This window comes from Coturnix japonica, chromosome 3 (genome assembly GCF_054131305.1).
Source record: "Coturnix japonica strain WE chromosome 3, WE-NBRP24, whole genome shotgun sequence".
In the NCBI taxonomy this organism is placed as follows: Eukaryota; Metazoa; Chordata; class Aves; order Galliformes; family Phasianidae; genus Coturnix; species Coturnix japonica.
Genome location: NC_140665.1, coordinates 20,129,620 through 20,149,074, shown reverse-complemented (window position 1 = coordinate 20,149,074; position 19,455 = coordinate 20,129,620). Strand labels below are relative to the sequence as shown.

The window sequence follows — 19,455 nt, the reverse complement described above, 5'->3', positions numbered from 1 at the left end:
TTGAGATGTGTTAAGGAATTTAACTACCTCTGTGCCAGAGGCAGCAGGCTAATATTTGAAGAAATGATCAACAAAGCAGGTGCAATCTCATATTTCCTTGCAAATATTTTATGAATAGCAGCATCTCTCAAAGAATTCTTAACTTAATTAAAAATCATGAGTTAGACTTAATTTCAGTTGTTTCCTTGACTTCTGACAGGCTGAAGGAAAAGGTCTCTTGTTTTGTTGCATTTTTGATTCATTAAATAAAGGTGTTGTTAATCGTAAAATCTCTAAGTATTATTTTTCTTAAAATGTGGTAAAACTAAATTTATTCCCTGATTTTTGTGAATGAAGCATAACAGTGACAAGTGTGGGCAGGCTTCTGCAGGATGATTTTCATTTCAATTTTTCTTAATTTCATTCTTTTGAAAGACCACAGCAGTAGCAGAAAAGGTCTGATAAATTTCCTTTGTATCCAGCCAAGGAAAGAGTGCCATGATACAGCTGTTGGTTAGGATAAACTATAGGTTTATCTACTGGTCCTCTACAGAAGAGTTCTTAAAATGTTCAAACGTAGAAATGTGCTCAAGGGAATATGAAAGCATGTTTATTTTTAGTTGTTAGAGACATAACACTTAATTCTTTAGCTTGTTTCCAGACATGGAGGAATACTTTTCCTTATAGACAGTTACAAAGTCCAAACAACATACTGTCCAAGAACTTTCAACTATAAAATTATATCTAGTTTTGTATAGTTAATATCAAATATTAAGTAGAAGTAACTGAATAAATCAGTGATGCATTGAAGTGACATTTCCACAGTTCACTTTTCAGTTGGTAAAAATTCTTGTAACACAGTAGATGAAATTAGATCTGTACCACTTCACTTGTGTGCTTACAAATTTAAATAGATTTAAGACATCAGAAAGAAATAAGGTGCATGGAATCTTTTGAAAGGTTCATCATTGGGTGATCCATCATGAGCACTTGTAACTCTAGAAAGTCAAAGTTCAGATCAGCATGTTCCTTTTCCCATGCCCCCCCCTCCTTTTGAACTCCATAGCAAAGCTGAATCTCTATTTTACCTGCTCAAAACTGTTGGAGTGGAAAAAAGTGTATAATACAGTTTCAACTATCAATTGAGAACTTCTGACATCTTACAGTAAGCTGACTGACACTTACTTAACATCGAAACAGACAGCTTTATACAATTCACTTTCAACTCGTATCAGTTTGAAATGTGTTTCTTAGCAGAAGAATCATAGTAGAACAGCTTTTTAAAAACGTGCGTGCTTCGTCTTAATAGTGATAAAAGATTTCCTTGGGGTATCTTTATCCTATTCCTGAAAGTTTGGTACTATAAGTAGCAAAATTTACTAGATTAAAATGAATTTGAGGAATTATTTTTGAGGTTTTTTTAAAATACAATGCTTGTCTCCAAGTATAATCTTTTCTCGGATAACAGTAGCTTTGAATTAATTTTAAATTCTCCATGTTCATTTTGCATTTCCTAAGGGCTGCAGTTTCAGAGATTGTCTTAAATTCACTCTGTTCTTTACTTAGCCTATTAATGAAGTCTGAAGTTAAGCTAATGTCGAATAATACATTTGCTTCTGGAGCATTATGTTTGGTTTTGTTGTGTTTTTTGTTTTTGTTTTTTTTGTTTTTGCTAGACCAGAATAAGAAAATGAGAGAGTCTATAGAATTCTCCCTGAAACTGTGAAGACCGATACTGTCTAACTGTACATTATGCAGGCTAAATATTTTCTCTTTTAATTTCTGAAATTAAAATTGTTGCATTAGAAAATAGGTAATTAAAATCTGGCTGGTGATCCGTATTTTCATAAGATACAATTTCAATTTACTTTTCAGCCACAGTATTGACAATGATAGAAATGTTGTCTTTATCTAATCATAAGATAAATACACACTATAAAATAATCATACTGGTAAGAATTGTGGCTGTATTTAAGTGGAGTTTGCAAGTGCCCTGATTTGCTGATCATAAGAAAAAAATAATAATCATAACTTGCAATGATGTATCAGAATAAGTTCTCTTTACACATCCTTTGATTGACTTTTAAAATAAAAACGCCCTTATTCACTGCATCTGAAAATTTAATAACTGAAATGACAAGGAGCAGTCCTTATGCAAGAAACACACAATAAAAATTAGGGAGAAATTAAGCATAATTTTTAGGTAGGTGTAATTTTTTCATACTTACACATATGATGAAGGTATAGTTGACCAAGTCTTAACACTCAAGAATTTCCCATGGACTTTTAAGTTCATTCAATACTTTGTTCAATATACGAATAGCTCTACTTTTTACATATTGTTGAGTTTTGTTTTCACTACTACAACTTTTTAACAGGATTTCTTTGCTATTAACTGCCACTTTACCAATCTTGACAAATATCAAAATGCTGGAAATACAATTCTGAATTTTGGAGACGATCCTAACAAAAAGTCTTCTGTTGTGTGTTTAAAAGGGAGTTAATCAAAGCTTGTTCCAGAACTTGAGACAGTTAAGTTGCTCCTTCATTATCCCTGCTTCACCACTATGGTGGGAAGCTTTAATAATGTGTTTTTGTTGCTTCTGCAGCTTTCAAATTATAAAAACTCCTGGGGCTTAGAGAAATTTACAACTGCTTCATACTTGCTTAGCTACAAGCACCGACCTGAATATATTTTTTTCATAATTTAAGTCTTCCCCAACACTTTTGATTTTAACATTTAAAGATTTGAGTATGGAAATAGTGAAAAGTTTTTGAGATAAATAAAGTGTGACATCATGAGTGGCTTTGTAATGTACTTTTAGAATGCTCGTTTTTTCATTTTCAATTAATTGGTAATTTATAATAAGGTGTGTGTTTGTGAATGTATCTTGCAATCTTAGTTATTACCATAAAATGTTATTAGGCATCCATCAGTTTTAGACTCCAGGGTGAAAACATTATTGAAGGATTATTCAAAAGTCAGGAAAGAGTAGCATTTCTAAGAGACAAATTGAGGCACTGCTTATGAAACTGTTCTTAGCAGTTTTCTTAATGTCTTCAGCTCTTGCGAGACAACCGGTCAGACAGAGGACACAAGAAGAACAGCTCTGTAAAAACAGCTAGCAGGTAAGTTCTGGTTATTATCAGCTGTCTTTACAACTGTTAATGCAGTTGTTGATTTATTAATTCTCCATTTTTTTTTAATATAAATTTTGTTTATATTTTGGGATATTTCAGTGTTTTTTGTGCTTGTAATTTACTTTAAACAGTCTCTTTTGTATAACCTAATCTTTGCTGGCACAGACTTTATCGGTGTCTGTATCCAACTACACTTAATAAACTCAATCTCTTTAATAAACATGAGAATTAAATGGATACTGAGGCAAGGTTTGTGCTTCTGGCATCTAAGTTAATTGTTGAAAATGTATGAAATTACCATTATGCATGCTAACTTTTGAATTCAAGAAGTCAACATAAATACCATAACACTTCAATTGTTCTTAAGTCATGTTTCATCAACAGGAATCTCAACATGAAGACTAATCATACAAATCTAGTTCTATCCTCCAGCTTGTTTCCTCCCCCTCAAAATAAGACGTTAAATACTGAACTGATGGGCATTAGTCTACAAGTCTGTTCCTAGAGGGGTTTTTGTGTACATTACCTGCTGAAATCAGACAAGGCTGACAAAAGAATTCATATAATTCGAGTACTTTTTCAAAAGTGAGAAACTGAGGGAATGTTTCACTGTTTGTGCACAGCACTTTTCAGAATGGTAATTGTGTAAACATGATGTCCTGAAATAATTTTGAAAAGTTATCATAGATTTGTATCATTGCAAAATACTATGGGTTTGTGTGAGTCAATGCACCAGTCTTTCAAGCATATTATAGTATATACATAATCATCCTGAAATAAGTTTTTCGCATTATTAAATAATTGCTTTGATGAATAACTGGAAAGTGAGTACAATATTTCCTTCTAAAATGTGCATACTAAATATGAATCTGTCATTGTATTCAAATTTTGTTTACACAGTTTTTAAAATGCTGGTTGGGCAAATGCTGGTTATTCATCTTTGGAAATGGTGGCTTTGCCTATTTAATGTTTTTCTTATTAAGCAAAAATTTCTAAAAAGTTTTACATACATTTTCTAGCAAATATTTTTTATCACACTGTATTTTTGCTCAGAATATTGGTTTGAGTCCACATTAGATAAGAATCTTCTCTGTAAGTACACACTATCAAGCTGCTTACTTGAAACTGACAGAATAAGTGGACATTAAGGAGCAGATTATATTTGAAGTCTTTCAAGGACCTTTTCTGTGCTTTAGAACCTCAGAACACTGTCTGAGGAATTCAGAATCATAACTTTCATTGTTATTTTTGTGATCAATGAAGTCCTCTCAAAGTGGCTGATATCTACACAAGCAGTTAGAAGAGAATTTTATTTTATTTGTTTAAATAACAGTAAGTGCGAGGAGTGATCTTCAACCTCTCTTCACATACAAATCAGCAGTAGGTTGATAGACCGTATTTTGAAATAAATACCTGTTAGGATTGTGTGAAAGCAAATGCAAGTCTGAAGACTGTTGTTTTCTCTAAAATATGTTTTGTGTTATTAAACAATGACTTACTTAAACTATTATTGCAATAGACATAGTACCAGGGTATGTTATCATACCGTAGTATGTTTAAAAATAGCAAAATCACCTGCTGGGTTGTTATTAGGTTATTTCACAATAATTTCTTGTGGTTTTTCAGAAAAGCAGGAAGTTTTCTCTGTCTACCGTAGAACCCTTGTTGTTAGTTCTTAGGAATGAATGGAAAATAAGTTCTCAGACTTTTATGTTAATTATTTTTTTTTATGAGGATACAACTCTTAGAATATCAAGAAAGTACTTATAAGCTGTATGTTGAACTAATTTTAACAGGCTTGCCACAGTTTATCTGTTGCAAAGAAGAATTTGATTTGCACTACATGCAGTCCTTTTTTCTGTTAGGCCAATAAACGTCCTAGGGACTGCTTTCTTCCTACAAATTATAGTGTTCTTTATTGTAACATTTCACTTACTATCAAAAACTGTTCTCAGCAAAATAGATTTTTCTCTGCATATATAGGAACAGCATGTGACAAATACATATTTGATGTCATCATATGTTCATAATATCTACTCTCATTCAATTCACAATTGTTTGTCTGGTATTTCTTCTTTTATAAATTAAATTCATGGTGTCGTGTGATGTGGGTGGCAACCCTGCCCATGGCAGAGAGTTGGAAATGGATGATTTTTAAGGTTCATTCCAAGCCAAGGCATTTTATGAATCCAAGAAATGTAAGATTTATTTAAGGTTAATATTGAAGTTTGTCTGTTTTAAAACTTATAAATTGTTGTTTCTACTGTGTTAAACTTACTTTCATCACTTGATACAGAGAAAACATTTTTACTTAACAAAGTACTTACAAAAATTAGTTTTAATGGTGCATATTAGTATAGTTCTTAAAATGGTTCTCTCAGCCTTATTACAAATATGCCGTTTCATTGTGTATGGAATATTAAAATAGAAATCTGTCATTTAGAATTTTGTGTTTTAGAACAGAAAACAAAGAAGAAAACAAAAACAACAGCAATGAAAATTGCAATAAAAAAACACCACTAAGAGATACAAGTGCCAAGAGGTCACAGCAGATCAAATTTTAGATCCTTTCAGAATTAAGCATCCTTGAAGTGAATGTTTCGTGATTGTATTGTTCTCTGTTCATGTGCAGTTATCTGCATTCTTTTGCTGAATGTAGGTGTTCACTCACACCTGAGAGTCTGAAGCATTCTAAAACTGACATTAAATTAGTTTGTGTTTTAGACTATTTAAACTAACTGATGCATTGAAGGTAATTCGGAAGAGTACACAAGTAAGGGTTGTAACATTACATTGTATTGCTGTTCAGCTGCTAAATGTGCTGATGGAATAACAACAGTGAGTAAGGATTGGAAATTCTATAGAATTATTGTATTTACCTAGAATATAGTTTAATCGGACTCTCTTACTGCAAGATTTAATTTCTCCATCTGTTTCTTTACATAATTTTCACAAAACTGCATTTTTAGTGGTGAAATTTATCTTTCTATTTCTATTCTTTAAATATTTTTTCTTTTTTGGAATGTGTATAAGATAGTTGTATACACGCATGTTTTTTTATGCTTGCTTAGACTGTTCCTTGCCCCTGTTGGGTGACTGCACACAGTTCTTGTCTCAGCGAGTAGATGATATGTAAGCACCTGCATTATGTTAGATTGGTGACCTGTGGAATAATTTATTGGGTAAATACATCAATAAGGTGCATAGTTCTAAACACTGCAGTGGTCTGAAACCATTCTATCCGTAGTGGAGTACTGCTTATATTTTCTGGGTAAGATTTACCATACTATGTTGCTTGGATTAGGTTTCTTCTCTCAAAATCAATAATTATAAGCAAATCTTATGCAAATTAATAGCAAGCTTTATTATTGGAAGGATTTTATGATTGTGGAGAACTGTTAATAATGCTATTGAGCAACAAAATTTTAGGAAGGGACAGTCCTGCACCATAATACATGTTGAAACTGAATAAATTTAATGATGCTGATTCAATTCAACATGTGATCTTCTGTATTTGTGTATTTATAATACACATATTTATTTATGTCACCTTTACAAGTAAGCTCTTCTGTCACTTATTACTGAAATTACATAAATAGTGCTACGTATTTCTGGTTTAAAGGTGTATGTTTATTCCTCCTACATAGCCTTCAAAAAGTTCTTTTTACGTTATTTCTTTGCATTAGGACAGGAACTATTTCTTCCCAAATCCCACTACACTGCTTGAAGGTGTTAATGCTCCCAGTTGCTTGTTTTCATGCTATAGTCTTTTGCCAGTAAAGTAGGTTTTTTGTCTCTATTTTCTTAATACGCTTTGGGCAAAACCAGCCTGGTTAGTTCAACTCACCTATTTAAATTAAATTGGCTGGATATGTACAAACCATTTTAGGGAGTGCTCACAAGATTTCTTCCCCCGGCAGAGCTGTGGAGATGATAATCTCTAGCAGATGTGTGATAACAAATAGCTTGGGATAGTAATGTCTTCATCTGGTGCAGTTGTTAGCAGACCAAATGTCTGTCTGTAGCCTGAGGCGGCAGGCAAACAATTGAATATGATTGAGTTATGGCAAGTTAACAAGTTGTTGCTTGGCAGCTGAACTGCCATAGCTGAGCATGTGCTCTTTGTTTGCATGCTCCCAGCAAGAAGTGAAACGAGTTTTCTTAGGTCACTTTTGTAAAATTTTAGAAAAAGGAGTTGTACCTAAGGAAGATGCAATGAACAATGTGAAGAACACTGAAACAGAGTTAAACTGTATTTTGCTAGGCTACTATAACATCACTGTTCTCAACAAGTGATATATTGCTATGTATTTAGGGGGACCTCTGTCACATAACTATCTGCATGTCTTAATTTTTCATATGTTTGTCTTCACAATATTCTGTAAAGCTAGGAAGTGCTCCTATATTCTCATTTGATGGAATAATCAGAGTGCATAAGTAAGTTAAAGTTATGTTTTTGGTTATACAGTCAATACTGTAACTAGTTATTTATGCTGTAATCTAGAAACAACATTTCAGATTGGGAAACCACTACTAGTAAATAAGTTAAGCTCATATAATTGTTTCCTTTACTATGCATAATGGTCTTGTGCCTTATTTCTTTTTACAACGTGCTCATGTTAAGTATCGATCATTATTTTATCTACATATTTATTTATTGTACTGTAAGAATTTATGACACACACACGGATGGAGAAATTGAAAAGAAAATAATGTCCAAACTTCTGCTGTGTGCAAATTCTTTAGTTGATCTTGATGACACCATGTTGGCTCACCACACTCAAATGCTCCCCCAGTGATTGTTAAAAGGAAAAAAAAAACTATTTGTAGTTCCTATACAGTTCAGTCCTGACTTGAACAAATTCTTACTCACAAAAGTGATTTCAAAGTGGTATAGAATTATTCAAGTTAGGGTTAAACAAGGTAGCTGATGCAATGCTAACAATCTTGTCAATGTAGCTTAGGATGAACTAGGTATCCACTTCTTGTGGCTACAAAGTAGATCACAGCTTGAGGTGGAATCTTAATATTTACTTAAGAATCAGCAGCAGCACCAACTTAGTGGTTACCATAGCACAAAAGGAAGACTATGTGCCATTCTTCCAATGGCCACTTGTTGCTTTTCTGTTCTGAGTTGTCAAGGCTTTAAAGCATGCTCTTGCAATGGCAGACAAAATAGGCTGAAAAAGCAGCTTTCTCCACTAGAGACCTTAATGGAAGAGGGCTATGGAAGTAGTTCAAGTGTTACATGAAAGAAATGTTAGATTATACTAAATGATGATGAGTGTCAGTTAAAACAGTGTTAATCACAACTTCCTGTGTTTTCTGCAAGTTCTTTGCTTTTTTTTATAGTTCTTCCCTATCCAGGTTAAATTTATGCCCTGTGTTGGTACAAAGTGTTGTCCCTCGAGTATTATATGTCTGTGATTGATTGTTTCATTTATCATGACTAACAGTATTGTCTTAAAGAAAGTTTTTAGAAGAAAAGTAGCACCAAAGCTGATGAGAGGTTTTCAAAAGTGTTTTTTCCTCTGAATAGCAATACAAATTTCAGCCTTTCCCAGTTTGGAAGGGAGACCCCTGTTTGTATGTTTGTATAACACTTGTTCAGTTTCATCTGATGATACAAAGACAGTGTTTTCTTTCTCACAGATGTGACACATAGAATTACAGCTGCTCTTTATTTGATCTTCTAAAGAAACAAAGATGTGCAAGTATTCTGTCTGCTCCCTCTTTCCACCGTGTCATCTGTTGTTTGGGAAAGAGTCCTAATTTGCAGTAGATACAAAACTATTTGTCGTCTTGCAGGTTTGCCAAAAGTAAATGAAACCATTAATTACTACATTTTTTGAGCAGCTGTTAATAGATTGGGATAAGAAAACTGTACATTAGACTACTGGTTAATTACAAGTACTGTAATTGTTTAATGTGGCTTTTGTAGAATGAAATTACAATACCAGAGGAGGCAAATTCAGCCAGGTTTTTGTTTTTTGTTTTTTTTTTTAATTATACATGAAAATGTGCATATGGATGCATTGCTGTAAAACTAAGGACTGCATAACTGGTTTACCCCTGGTTCATTTTTACCATCAGTTGAAGAAATGCTTCCAACAAAAATATTTTAAAAGGTAATGTTTAAACATTTTAATTTAAGTGTACAACTATTAAAGGTAATAAGTTAATGTGTTATAACCCCAGAGCTAATCAATCATGCAGGAGAGTCAGATAAAATATTAAAATCCAAATGTGTTTACATCATTAGAAATTAACAACTAAGCAGTTTTATCTCGTCTTTGGAGTGCCATGAAGCACTAACTCTACGCTTATGATTGGTGCTTAATAATATTTGCAGTTCCAGATTAAATTATGTGAATGTTTGAGGACACATTGCTTTCTTCCCTTGTCATCACCCTCAGGGACAATGTTATTTCATCAGTTTGCAATTTTTCTCTTTGAGAAGAGATGGTGCCATTTTGAAAGAGGGCAATTTCTGATCTAGTTTTCTGTGCCATGACCTTATTTTTAAGGTCATAAAAAGAGTTGCCTATGCGGGAAGAGGGGAGAGCAGTTTGGTTGTTATTTCAAAGGATAGCTAGTATGTTGTACTTTGGAAAAAAATCATTTAAGGAAATACTTAAGATTCTATATTCATTCTTGGATGAAGTATCCATTGATGAAATTAATATTAGTCACTATCTTTGAAGTGTAACATTATTTAAACTCAGCTCCTCCAACTTCATTTTGAAAAATACATTCTTTGATTGCATCTGTAATATAAAGCTTTTAACAACAAAACCACAAACAGAATTTCGTTAATGTTGTACTAAAAGCTAATATAGTTTAAGATACTCTACTTAAGTAAGCTGCTAAATAATAGTGAAAAAAATATATTTAAAATTAAATTCCAACAGTAAATGAATGTATTAACTATCATTGAGTTAATTGGTCTTTATTTTAAAAAACAAAGAAAGAAAGGTACAAAAAACAGAATGACAGAGGACCTCCAGAACTGGTGTACTTCTGTATTTTCCTTGAATCTTACCTAGTATGAATTGACAGCAAGTTTTTCACTTTCATATAATTGAATTTCAGCATGATATGCTTGTTTCTCACACCAGTTTTTAGCTATGTTTTTTCTTAGTTGCCAAATTGAAGGTTTCTCCAGTTTGTGCTCCAAAACATGAGCTGAAGTTCCCTTAACTTTTTAGTCTGTTGTTAAACAACATTGCAATCAGAACAGGCCTTTTTTCTTTCTGGTTTTCCAGCACTCATTTGTTCCAGCGTGAGTTTTTGTGTAATCATAAAATTACTCATACTGGGGAAATAATTTGTACTAGGGTGATCTAAAAATTTAGATCCTCTCTGTCTTCATACCACACAGGCACATGAAAGCTGTTTTCTTCGAACATAAGGATTAATAGTTATGCATGGAGGAAATGGGATTTCATTTTTCTCTTCTTGTAAATTGAAGTGTTTGTGTAAGTTTTATACTAAGTTCTTGCTAGTATTTGAGGAATCCCTGGATATCATATACTTAAAGTAGTATCCATAGGTGTGTGTTAACTAAAATTCTTAGTGACAAGCATAGGCAGTGTGGCTTCTCTTCCAACTGTGATTTTCTGTAAGGAGAGAAATTTTAGAAAATGTGAGTAGCTTGTTTCATATGATGTAGAATTTTCTTTATTTTCTTTGTTATTTCAAAATCGTAGTCGTTTAGTTTAATAACACATTTCAGCCTGTGTGGAGAATGTCATTCAAGAACTGTCCTAGCCTAAAGGAAGAAGAGGGCAGTAATCGGCGTGATGTTTTTGGATTTGGGACTTTGTATTGTCAAGGCTTTTTGATGTTTTAGTATCATCCATTAGTAGAGAAAAGAGGCCATCAGTCCATGCTTCTTTAGCTTCTTCCTACCTGCTCTTCTTTGTTATCAAAATTCAAATTTTGCATTAGCTCCTACATGTACAGACACCTTGTACTTAGTGAAGTTGTTATGGTGAATGGATGCAGAAAGTTAGGAAGCATAATTAGTTTAATGTTCAGTGTCAGCTTTGGTGAATTTTTTCCCCCTCTCTCTCGTACACACGGTTATATCTCATTTTCTCAGATTATTGTCTGAATTATAACTGTACTATCTTGACCTGAAAATGAGTTTGTTTCAAGAATTGTTCGTCAAACATACTATTAAAAACATGAAAGTGAAAAGACTAAGGGGAATGATGGAGGAGTCCAGCTGTAGAGATGTTTTTTTCCTGGAGCCTGTTGATAGACAGTAGGCTAAAGACTGATAAAAAGCTTCTGGATCACCTATCTAGATCTAGGCCTGAATGATCAGTTGAAAATCATTACGTTGTGCTGGCTGTTTACTTGAATGAATTGAACTGTTAGTCTGTTACAGTGGAGCAAATGCATTTCAGTTGGCTGTACTTTCTCATTTTTTCACAGTAGAAACGAAGTAGGGAACCAATATCAAAGTTGAACATTTCCAACCTTATAAACGTATTCCATGTTCTGTTATTAAGCTACTATGTTAGATATTTTTGATAGATTTTTACACTGTTGCTTCGTGTTCTCAGCCTCCACTAAAAGAAAATTTTGAAAGTGGATGCAATGATTTTAAACTATCCCTACATGAGTATAATATAGAAGTGTGGGTATAATACAGAACTGTATTTGCAACACTTATCAACAAGTTGCGTTTGTCCTGTACAGACTATATTTAGTGAATGTCATGCTCAGTAAACAAATATGTGTTCAGAAATACCTGTAATGAACAGAGGAGCTGAGTAAGCTATCCTGTCCCTGTATGGAAGTATCTGTTCAAGGCCATGGTTATTGCTCAAGTCAAAAAGATGCTTTTGAAATTGTTTCAGACTACATGAGGACCCATATCTTTTGATTATTAATGATGTTGTCAAAAGATGAAAAAGGAACAAAAGAATGTTTGCTTTAGAATTTGTGAAACAATATTGTCCTGTAACAGAATGATATTTTTTTGTGGAACCTCTTTTCTATCTATACTACATAGTCACACAAAGATGAGCATTACTTATTTTTATCAGGTGTTCTGTGATTAAAAATCATAACAGGAAATGTATATTCAAAACTATTCTGAAATATTCTGCTATAAATATTCATTTCTAAAAGCAGGAAATCATGTCATTTGAGGAAAAAAGCTGTAATTTTAGCAATTTATTTTTTAACAGAAGTAGATTTTTTAGTTCTATTCCATCAATGTTCCTTGGTGACTTGTTTGTACACTAAGATATTGGTTTAGATTTGCCTTTGTGTAATTCATATACTTTTGATCAATTCCAACTCATGCCCAATTATATTGCACTAAATTAACATAATTCAACAGATGTTGATATTTAAATGTTTTCTGGCATTCACATCTTGGACAGCTGTCTTAGAGCTTGGGGAAAAGACAAACATTTAGAGTTAAATGCTGAACATATGCTTAAATTACTAATTAGAAACAAGAAAAAACAATGCATTATCCTTTCTGAGGGCAATAGGCCTCGAATACAGAAAAAAAAATTAGGGACTCTTGATTTGCAAATACAGTATGCAAATACTTGAGATTACGTGTCACATTGTTTGTAATGGTGTAAAATTTTATTTTCCATAGTGTTTGTTGTATCTGCATAGAATTTCAGGCCTTGCACTACTATATTCGAATGACCCTCAGAGGTGCTGGAAAGGTAACACAAAGGAATATATTAGGATACAGTATTTGGTGGTGAGATAAGTTGATGTGGGCAGGAGGAAAACTGTATTTTTCTTAATAATTGCCATAGGGCTTTCAATAAAATAGGTATGTCACCCTTATGTTGAAAGTTATGTTGTGAACAGATTGGCTTAATATGGAAGGAGTTTGACATGCACTGTTTTATCACAGCTGTTTAAAATTTTGTAAGAGGACAATAAAGTCCATAGCTTTTGTGGTTAATATAATATTTTTTTGCACTTGTGGAGGCAGATGCTGCAATCTGTTGCATGGATGATGTCATTCTTTAAACAAGTTTGAAGAAAAGCTTCAATGTTTGTAAAGGAAGTAGAGGAATCAAATGTGAAACTGATTTCATGTGAATGCTGCCTGAGAAAAATGATACCAAGAAGAAATCTATATTCATCTTCATAACCATTAAAAATTAATGTTTATGCTACATATGAGTTGTATTTCTATATTATTTTGCCAGTTCTTGAGCACTGAATGAAGAGTAACTGTAAAAACTTTTAGCATGTTTTGTAGACAAGATTAATTTGCAGACAAGAAGGAAATGCCTTCAATACTGTCAACACGAGTGTTCAGAAGGCATGGGGGGAATTGTACTGTTCTTTCTACAATCTCCAGAATGTTAACTTGAGGTAATATGTTCAAATCATTTGTGAATGATTTCACATGTTAAAAACAAAATCAGGACTACTTCAGGCATACCAGAGATTATTACGTTTTTGATTTCTGGGAATCAGTCTCCTAGTGCTAAATATTATAAGCACTACTTTTGCAGTTTCCATAAGGGCCACAAAATCATTTTAATTCGCTGGGGTGAATATGATAGAAGTAGAGGTAGACCCTCATGTGTACCTGGAGTGTATGACTTCAGCATCACATATCAAAGATTTTTGTTCTTTTTTTTTCCTGCAAGGAAAATTTAAGTGAAGAATTGCTCACCAAGATTGCAGCTATCACAGTAGCTTTAGTGTAGACAGTGGAGGCTGCTCTAATACTTAATGCTCAGACTGCCCAGATTGCCACTTGACTTTGACTTGAAGAAAGATAAACTTGTACTGTGTGACATTTATCTCACATACTCTTACCAAAATGTTACTGAATCGTTTTTTTCAAGATTACTGTATTACTTTATACTGAGATCTGGAGGCTTGATCTTTGTTGATAAATCCATTTTTCTGTTCATTCTTATTTGGTGTCATCTAATCCACAGAGATGACCTCAGAGTAGTGTCCTGCACATATGCTTGAACTGCACATGCACTGTGCATATTTAAAGAGTGAGAGGGTTTAGAAACCATCTTGAGGATGGGCAAGAAGCCATCCGTATGTGTAATTGTTCATAAGGCACAAATGTTACCACAGGTTTACAGTTCTCTGGCCATTTGCATTGAAGCCAGAGGCTGTGCCCACATTTGGACACTCAGTCAAAAGAAAATGTAGATGTTCATGTTCATCATAATGTGATTGGATGTTTAGTAAAATGTACATAATAGTCTTTAATTCTGTTAAGCTATAAAGTGATCATAAACTGTTCTGTGGACTCAGGTGGTCTTGAAGCCATTGTTAGTCACTTCTGGAGAGGTAGGAGAGTAAAGTAGGAGTTAAAAATGCATCCAGGCTTTCTATTTAAGCAGTGTTAATGAATACGCTTCCTTTGGCAACTGTATACAACAGTATCTGCATTTTGAGCCATATAATAAACATGAATCTGTAGTACAGGTCCAGTATGTGTATGAATTTCAAACCTTTTCTGTGATATTGTCATGCTAATGATATTTAGGTAATGGGAAGTTCACTCAGATTATGCTTTGATTTTGGAAAGTTGAGTTACACAATGCACTTCATTTTATTGACTTTCATCTGTTACTCAATTTTGAAATCTGTTGCTTTTTTTAATCTTTATGCTAATGTGAATGTTATTTCACATACTGTCTACTTAATTTCAGTTTATAAGGAATTGTCAAAGCATTCAAAGCATAATGTGAATCATGGTCCTCACTGCATTCTGTCTTCAATTATATCTATATTCATATCTATTGCTTATCTATATTGTAGGACTGAGAAATGACAGTGGCAATTACATTTCCACTTGAAAATAATTATCTCAAGTCCCTTCTAGACTGCAAACCCATCAACTCTTGCTTTATTTTAATCTCTTCTTAAAGAATTTTGCTTATAAACTTTTGTCAAGCTTCTACAGTAGCTAAAGCATTCTGATGATAAAAATTGAAGAGTTCTACAGCCATCTGCAGGAATACATTGATACTGTGGCAGAATGATGTGGCACTGTTTAGAGTGGGTTTGTTCCTCAGGTGAGAGAGAGATGTTGGTTGGAATATAATGGATAGACAAGTATTGATCATTACTGGTTCACCTAATTATCGTATTGAAATCAGGCTTCTTCAAAACATTATTCCATTATAATACCCACCAGCATAGGGTTTTCCAAATCTAGAGTACAGATAGTAAAAAAATGTTGTTAAACAAAAGATGCAGACTCTTCCACATCTGACTTTGTTATTCATCAGTACTTTTATCCATTTTAACATGGAACTCAAAACCACAATCTCAATTACTTACAATTTGTCTTAGCAGTGTTGCAGTGTAGTAAGCTAAATGGTTTGACACTAAATATACTGAATGTTAATGAAGTTAACTGCACTAATAATGGCCTTCATTGCTTCTTTCTGAAAAGACTATAGACTAAGTATTGGATTTGATTAGTTGGTTTTTGTGATTTTTGTTTCTTTTTTTGTGTGTGTGTTTTTTTTAATCTGGGGGGGAGCATTGAGTTTGCGACCACTGTTATTGTTGTTTGTTTTAGGGGTTGTGAGCTTTTTGGTTTTTTGTTTGTTTGTTTGTTTTTTACTCCTGTAAAAAGTTGTGATTACATGTAGTAAATAAGTGAGACAGAAATCATTTGGGTGAGTTTATCGTATTACCCTTCTCAGTGATTGGGCTAGTGAATTTTTAACTCTAGTAGCTGCAGAGTTCTGTGTTCAGTTGCTCACAAAGTGGATCACCATATAAGCGGCACAGCTGTAGGTTCCATCACATGGTGGTTTGTTTGAGGGATGTTACCAAGTGGCCCATTGTCTTCAGAGGGATTTTGCAGACATTAATCTGATATAACCTCTAAGAAATGTCTTAGACACCTGAAGGTGTTCAAGGGCATACTGTATGTAGCTTTGGGCAACCTGGTCTGGTAGATAGTGACCTTGCCTGTGGCATGCAGGTGATCATTAAGGTCCCTTCCAACCCCAAACATTCTGTTATTTTATGATTGTATGGAGACGTGAGTAACAGAAAAGGGACTCATGAAAATCATTTGCTTATTCAGCTTTGCTAATTATGGGGGGGAAAAAGGAATCTGTTCTGTCGGTATCGATAGAATTATTTGGGGAGCAAAAATTGTATGGTATGATATCAAGGGCAAGTTTCTTGAGAAAAAAAAAATGATAGGAAAACTGCAACTATTTAAGGAGATAACAGAATTTGAATGAATGTTTGTCACAGTGTCTACTTGCTTCTGAATAGTTTTGTGTCATGATGCTTCTCTACAGAGGAAAAACAGATTTGCTGTATCAAAACTGCTTTTCATTGTTATTATTTCCATAAAGTTTTATTGTTTGTTTTGGTGTTCCTGCCTTCTGTAGTCTATGTTCAGTTTTGAGGCTCTTATTTTTAATGAAGAGTCTAAATGCAGCACCCAAGATATTTTTTTTTAATAAATAAATAACAATTGACAGTAGTTTATCCAGTGTTTTTGTTTAATATGTTGAGGCATGCCACAACAACAATTCCTGGCATGCTAGTGTAAGTTCACACCAGCCTGGCTTTTGCAGCCCTCTGATTTCCCCCTGCCACAACTTTGCCGCGGCTGTGACACTCGCAGGCCTGCTCTGCCGTGGTGCAGCTGATGCCCTGTCCATGCTCATATTTTTCTTATTGACAGTGAGTGTTCTTGCCAAACGCCAGGGACCATAGTCACATCTGTTTGTCTCCCAAGCTTGTCTGAGGCTGCTTGGGAACACTTTTTATCCAGAGGGCAGCTTTAACTAGGCCTAATACTCTGGAAAGCCTCTATTTGTAAATGCATACAATGAGGCGACAAGTTCCTGTTGTCTTTCCTTAAAAATTATTCCATTTGACACTGCTTGCTCTAGTCCCTGTCACCAGCACGTCAAAAGCCAAGTTTTCAGGCAAGGTGGTCTTAACAAGTTTTATTTTTTCCCTAATAAAATGCCTGGCTTCCCTGCAGAGCACTATTTATAAATGATAGCTAGAAGCAAGCTAGGGATAAGTAGAGAGTAGTCAGGCAAATAGCTATCTTCCTTTCTGTAATCCTCACTCTTCTGAATTAATGCTAAGGAACATAATGCTGAACTTAGCCTGATTGAGGGTCAGAGTTCTCCCTACTTTCTAATATCCCCATTACAAGCATTTCAAAATGTAGTGTTCTGCTGAAGTATGATGCTTCATTCCATCTAACTGCTGGTTCAAGAACTGTGATGGTTCTTGTCCATTCCTCTTAAAACCCCTAGCTTTATGTTTCGCTGCGATCTGAATTGGCGGTGCATGTCAGATGGTAAGACCTGGGTGAAAGCAAACTCCACTTCTGCGTTGAGAACCAGTCTGAGATTTGATGTTAGTAGCAATAAAACAAGATTTGACAAAGCTTTACTGGGACTCTAGCATATTGCTATTTATTTGTGGCACACGGAATTTTCAGCAACAAAGAAATACCCACACTCACCTTGGCTGGTGATCAGATTGTTGTGCCTTGCAAAGACAAATGATTCATTTATGCTGAAGGAACCAGGCTGCCTTTCAGATGTTCATTGATTTTAAATTAAAAAGTAACTGCTGTGTTCTACATGAAGGGTGACAACAATAACAAAGTAGTCCTTACTTAGTGTTATTTGTTGCAACTCCATTCCTGTGCCTGAAGGAAAAGTGGGGAGACCCAAGTACCATAATCTTTACAGATCAATAATCTGGATATCTCAATGTAGTGTAACAGATAATCAATTCTGGGTAAAATAACTCAAACACTGCTAGCTGTTACTGCTCTAGCTTGTGTCTTCAGGTTCAATTGCCTGACTTTATTAATTTTTATCTTTCATCCTGCTTGTATTCCTCGAGACTTTTTCCATTTTTCATTCTGAAAACATGGAGTTGCACACTGTTTGGCATATAAATTACCACACAATTTATTCTACATGCTTAATATCAATGTTATATGTATCTCTTAAATATTTATTTTCCCATATTATGTTTAAGTATTCATTTTCTGTATTGTACAGTTGGTTATGAGTTACATTCCTTGATTTCTGTCTGAATTTGGGGCTGAAATATAGCACTATGTTACTATAGTGCGGTATCAGGATGTTAAATAGGGCAGTATTTCTACTTAAAACTGCAAGGAAGAATAAAACTGAAAATAAGAGGAAAATGTGTTGAAATAGGGACTCATTAAGTAAGGCTGTAATACGTTCCTGCATGAAACTTGTTTACTAGAATATTTTACTGTTTAAATAAAAGCACTGAGTATTTCCTTGTTAGTTTACTGTATCTTTTTTATTTATTTATTTAAGTATACAGAAGACTTTACATTGCCATTTTTTAATCAATATATTCTTTTCACTCTAAAGTCTCTCAACATAAATGATCATTTGTTATTCATTGAGGAGCATGACAGCTTAAAATAAAAATTATACATATAGTAAAGGCCAGGTCATATATCCATGCTGAAACCAGATTTCCTGAGTGACAGTATTACTATGCAAAAGTAGACTATCTGATGCAGTTCTCAGCATGTAGTTTTATCAGAATTCACCACAATATTGTGGTAAGAGGTTCACAAGTCTGAATGACGTATCCAGAAACAGTAAAATTATGGCATTAATAAATTACTCCTTTTATCCCCTGTTCAGTTTCATTTCTTTACACAAAACAATGCCAACTATGTATTATGTTCCCTTCTACAGGAATTGTGCATTACTTTGAGAAAAATAATGTCTTCTTTAAGATTATATTGCAAAATCCATTATTTGGAAATTCCAAATTTGCCCTTTTGCTATGATATCTCACTGCTAGATAGATGACTTTAGTGTAGTAACTTCGGCTTGTCTGCTGTCCTAGGCAGGTCCAACAGTTTACCAGTCTTAAGCTTGTGATTGTTTAATGAGAAACTGGACATTCTACTCAGTTATATCATAATCATACCGTACCTTTGAATTAGTAAAGGGCAAAGTGTTGTACTGCAAGACGATTTCATTTACCTTTGAAGAGTTTACTGTTTCATGTTTTCTCATTTGTTCTTCATCTTACTTTAAAAAGAAATTGACAGTGGTTTTCCTGTAATAAATGCTGTTCTGACAGTTAGGCATTGCTAGCCAATTGATATTGTACCAACAATATTGTGATTTCTTTAGATAATTAATCTTAGCTATTTTCCTGTCAGAAGCAACAGTGTTTTTGTTGTTTGTTTTATGTTGCACTAGAAAGATAGCCAGTTTTGAAAATTAAAAAACATTCCTTTTATATTATTCATTCCAAGAACGATTTATAGTGCTACATTTAGATACTGAGCACTTG

The 19,455-nt window shown here is 33.9% G+C and overlaps 1 protein-coding gene across 5 annotated transcripts in view; it reads left to right on the top strand.

The window, feature by feature from the left end:
- The window catches only part of GPATCH2 (G-patch domain containing 2), a 96,436-nt gene that overhangs the window by 60,631 nt on the left and 16,350 nt on the right, over positions 1-19,455 (top strand). For all 5 annotated transcript variants that reach the window (XM_015857254.3, XM_015857257.2, XM_015857256.3 and 2 more), the window contains exon 8: positions 3,044-3,108. In XM_015857254.3, the coding sequence (XP_015712740.2) occupies positions 3,044-3,108 (65 nt within the window). The remainder of the gene's footprint in view (positions 1-3,043; positions 3,109-19,455) is intronic.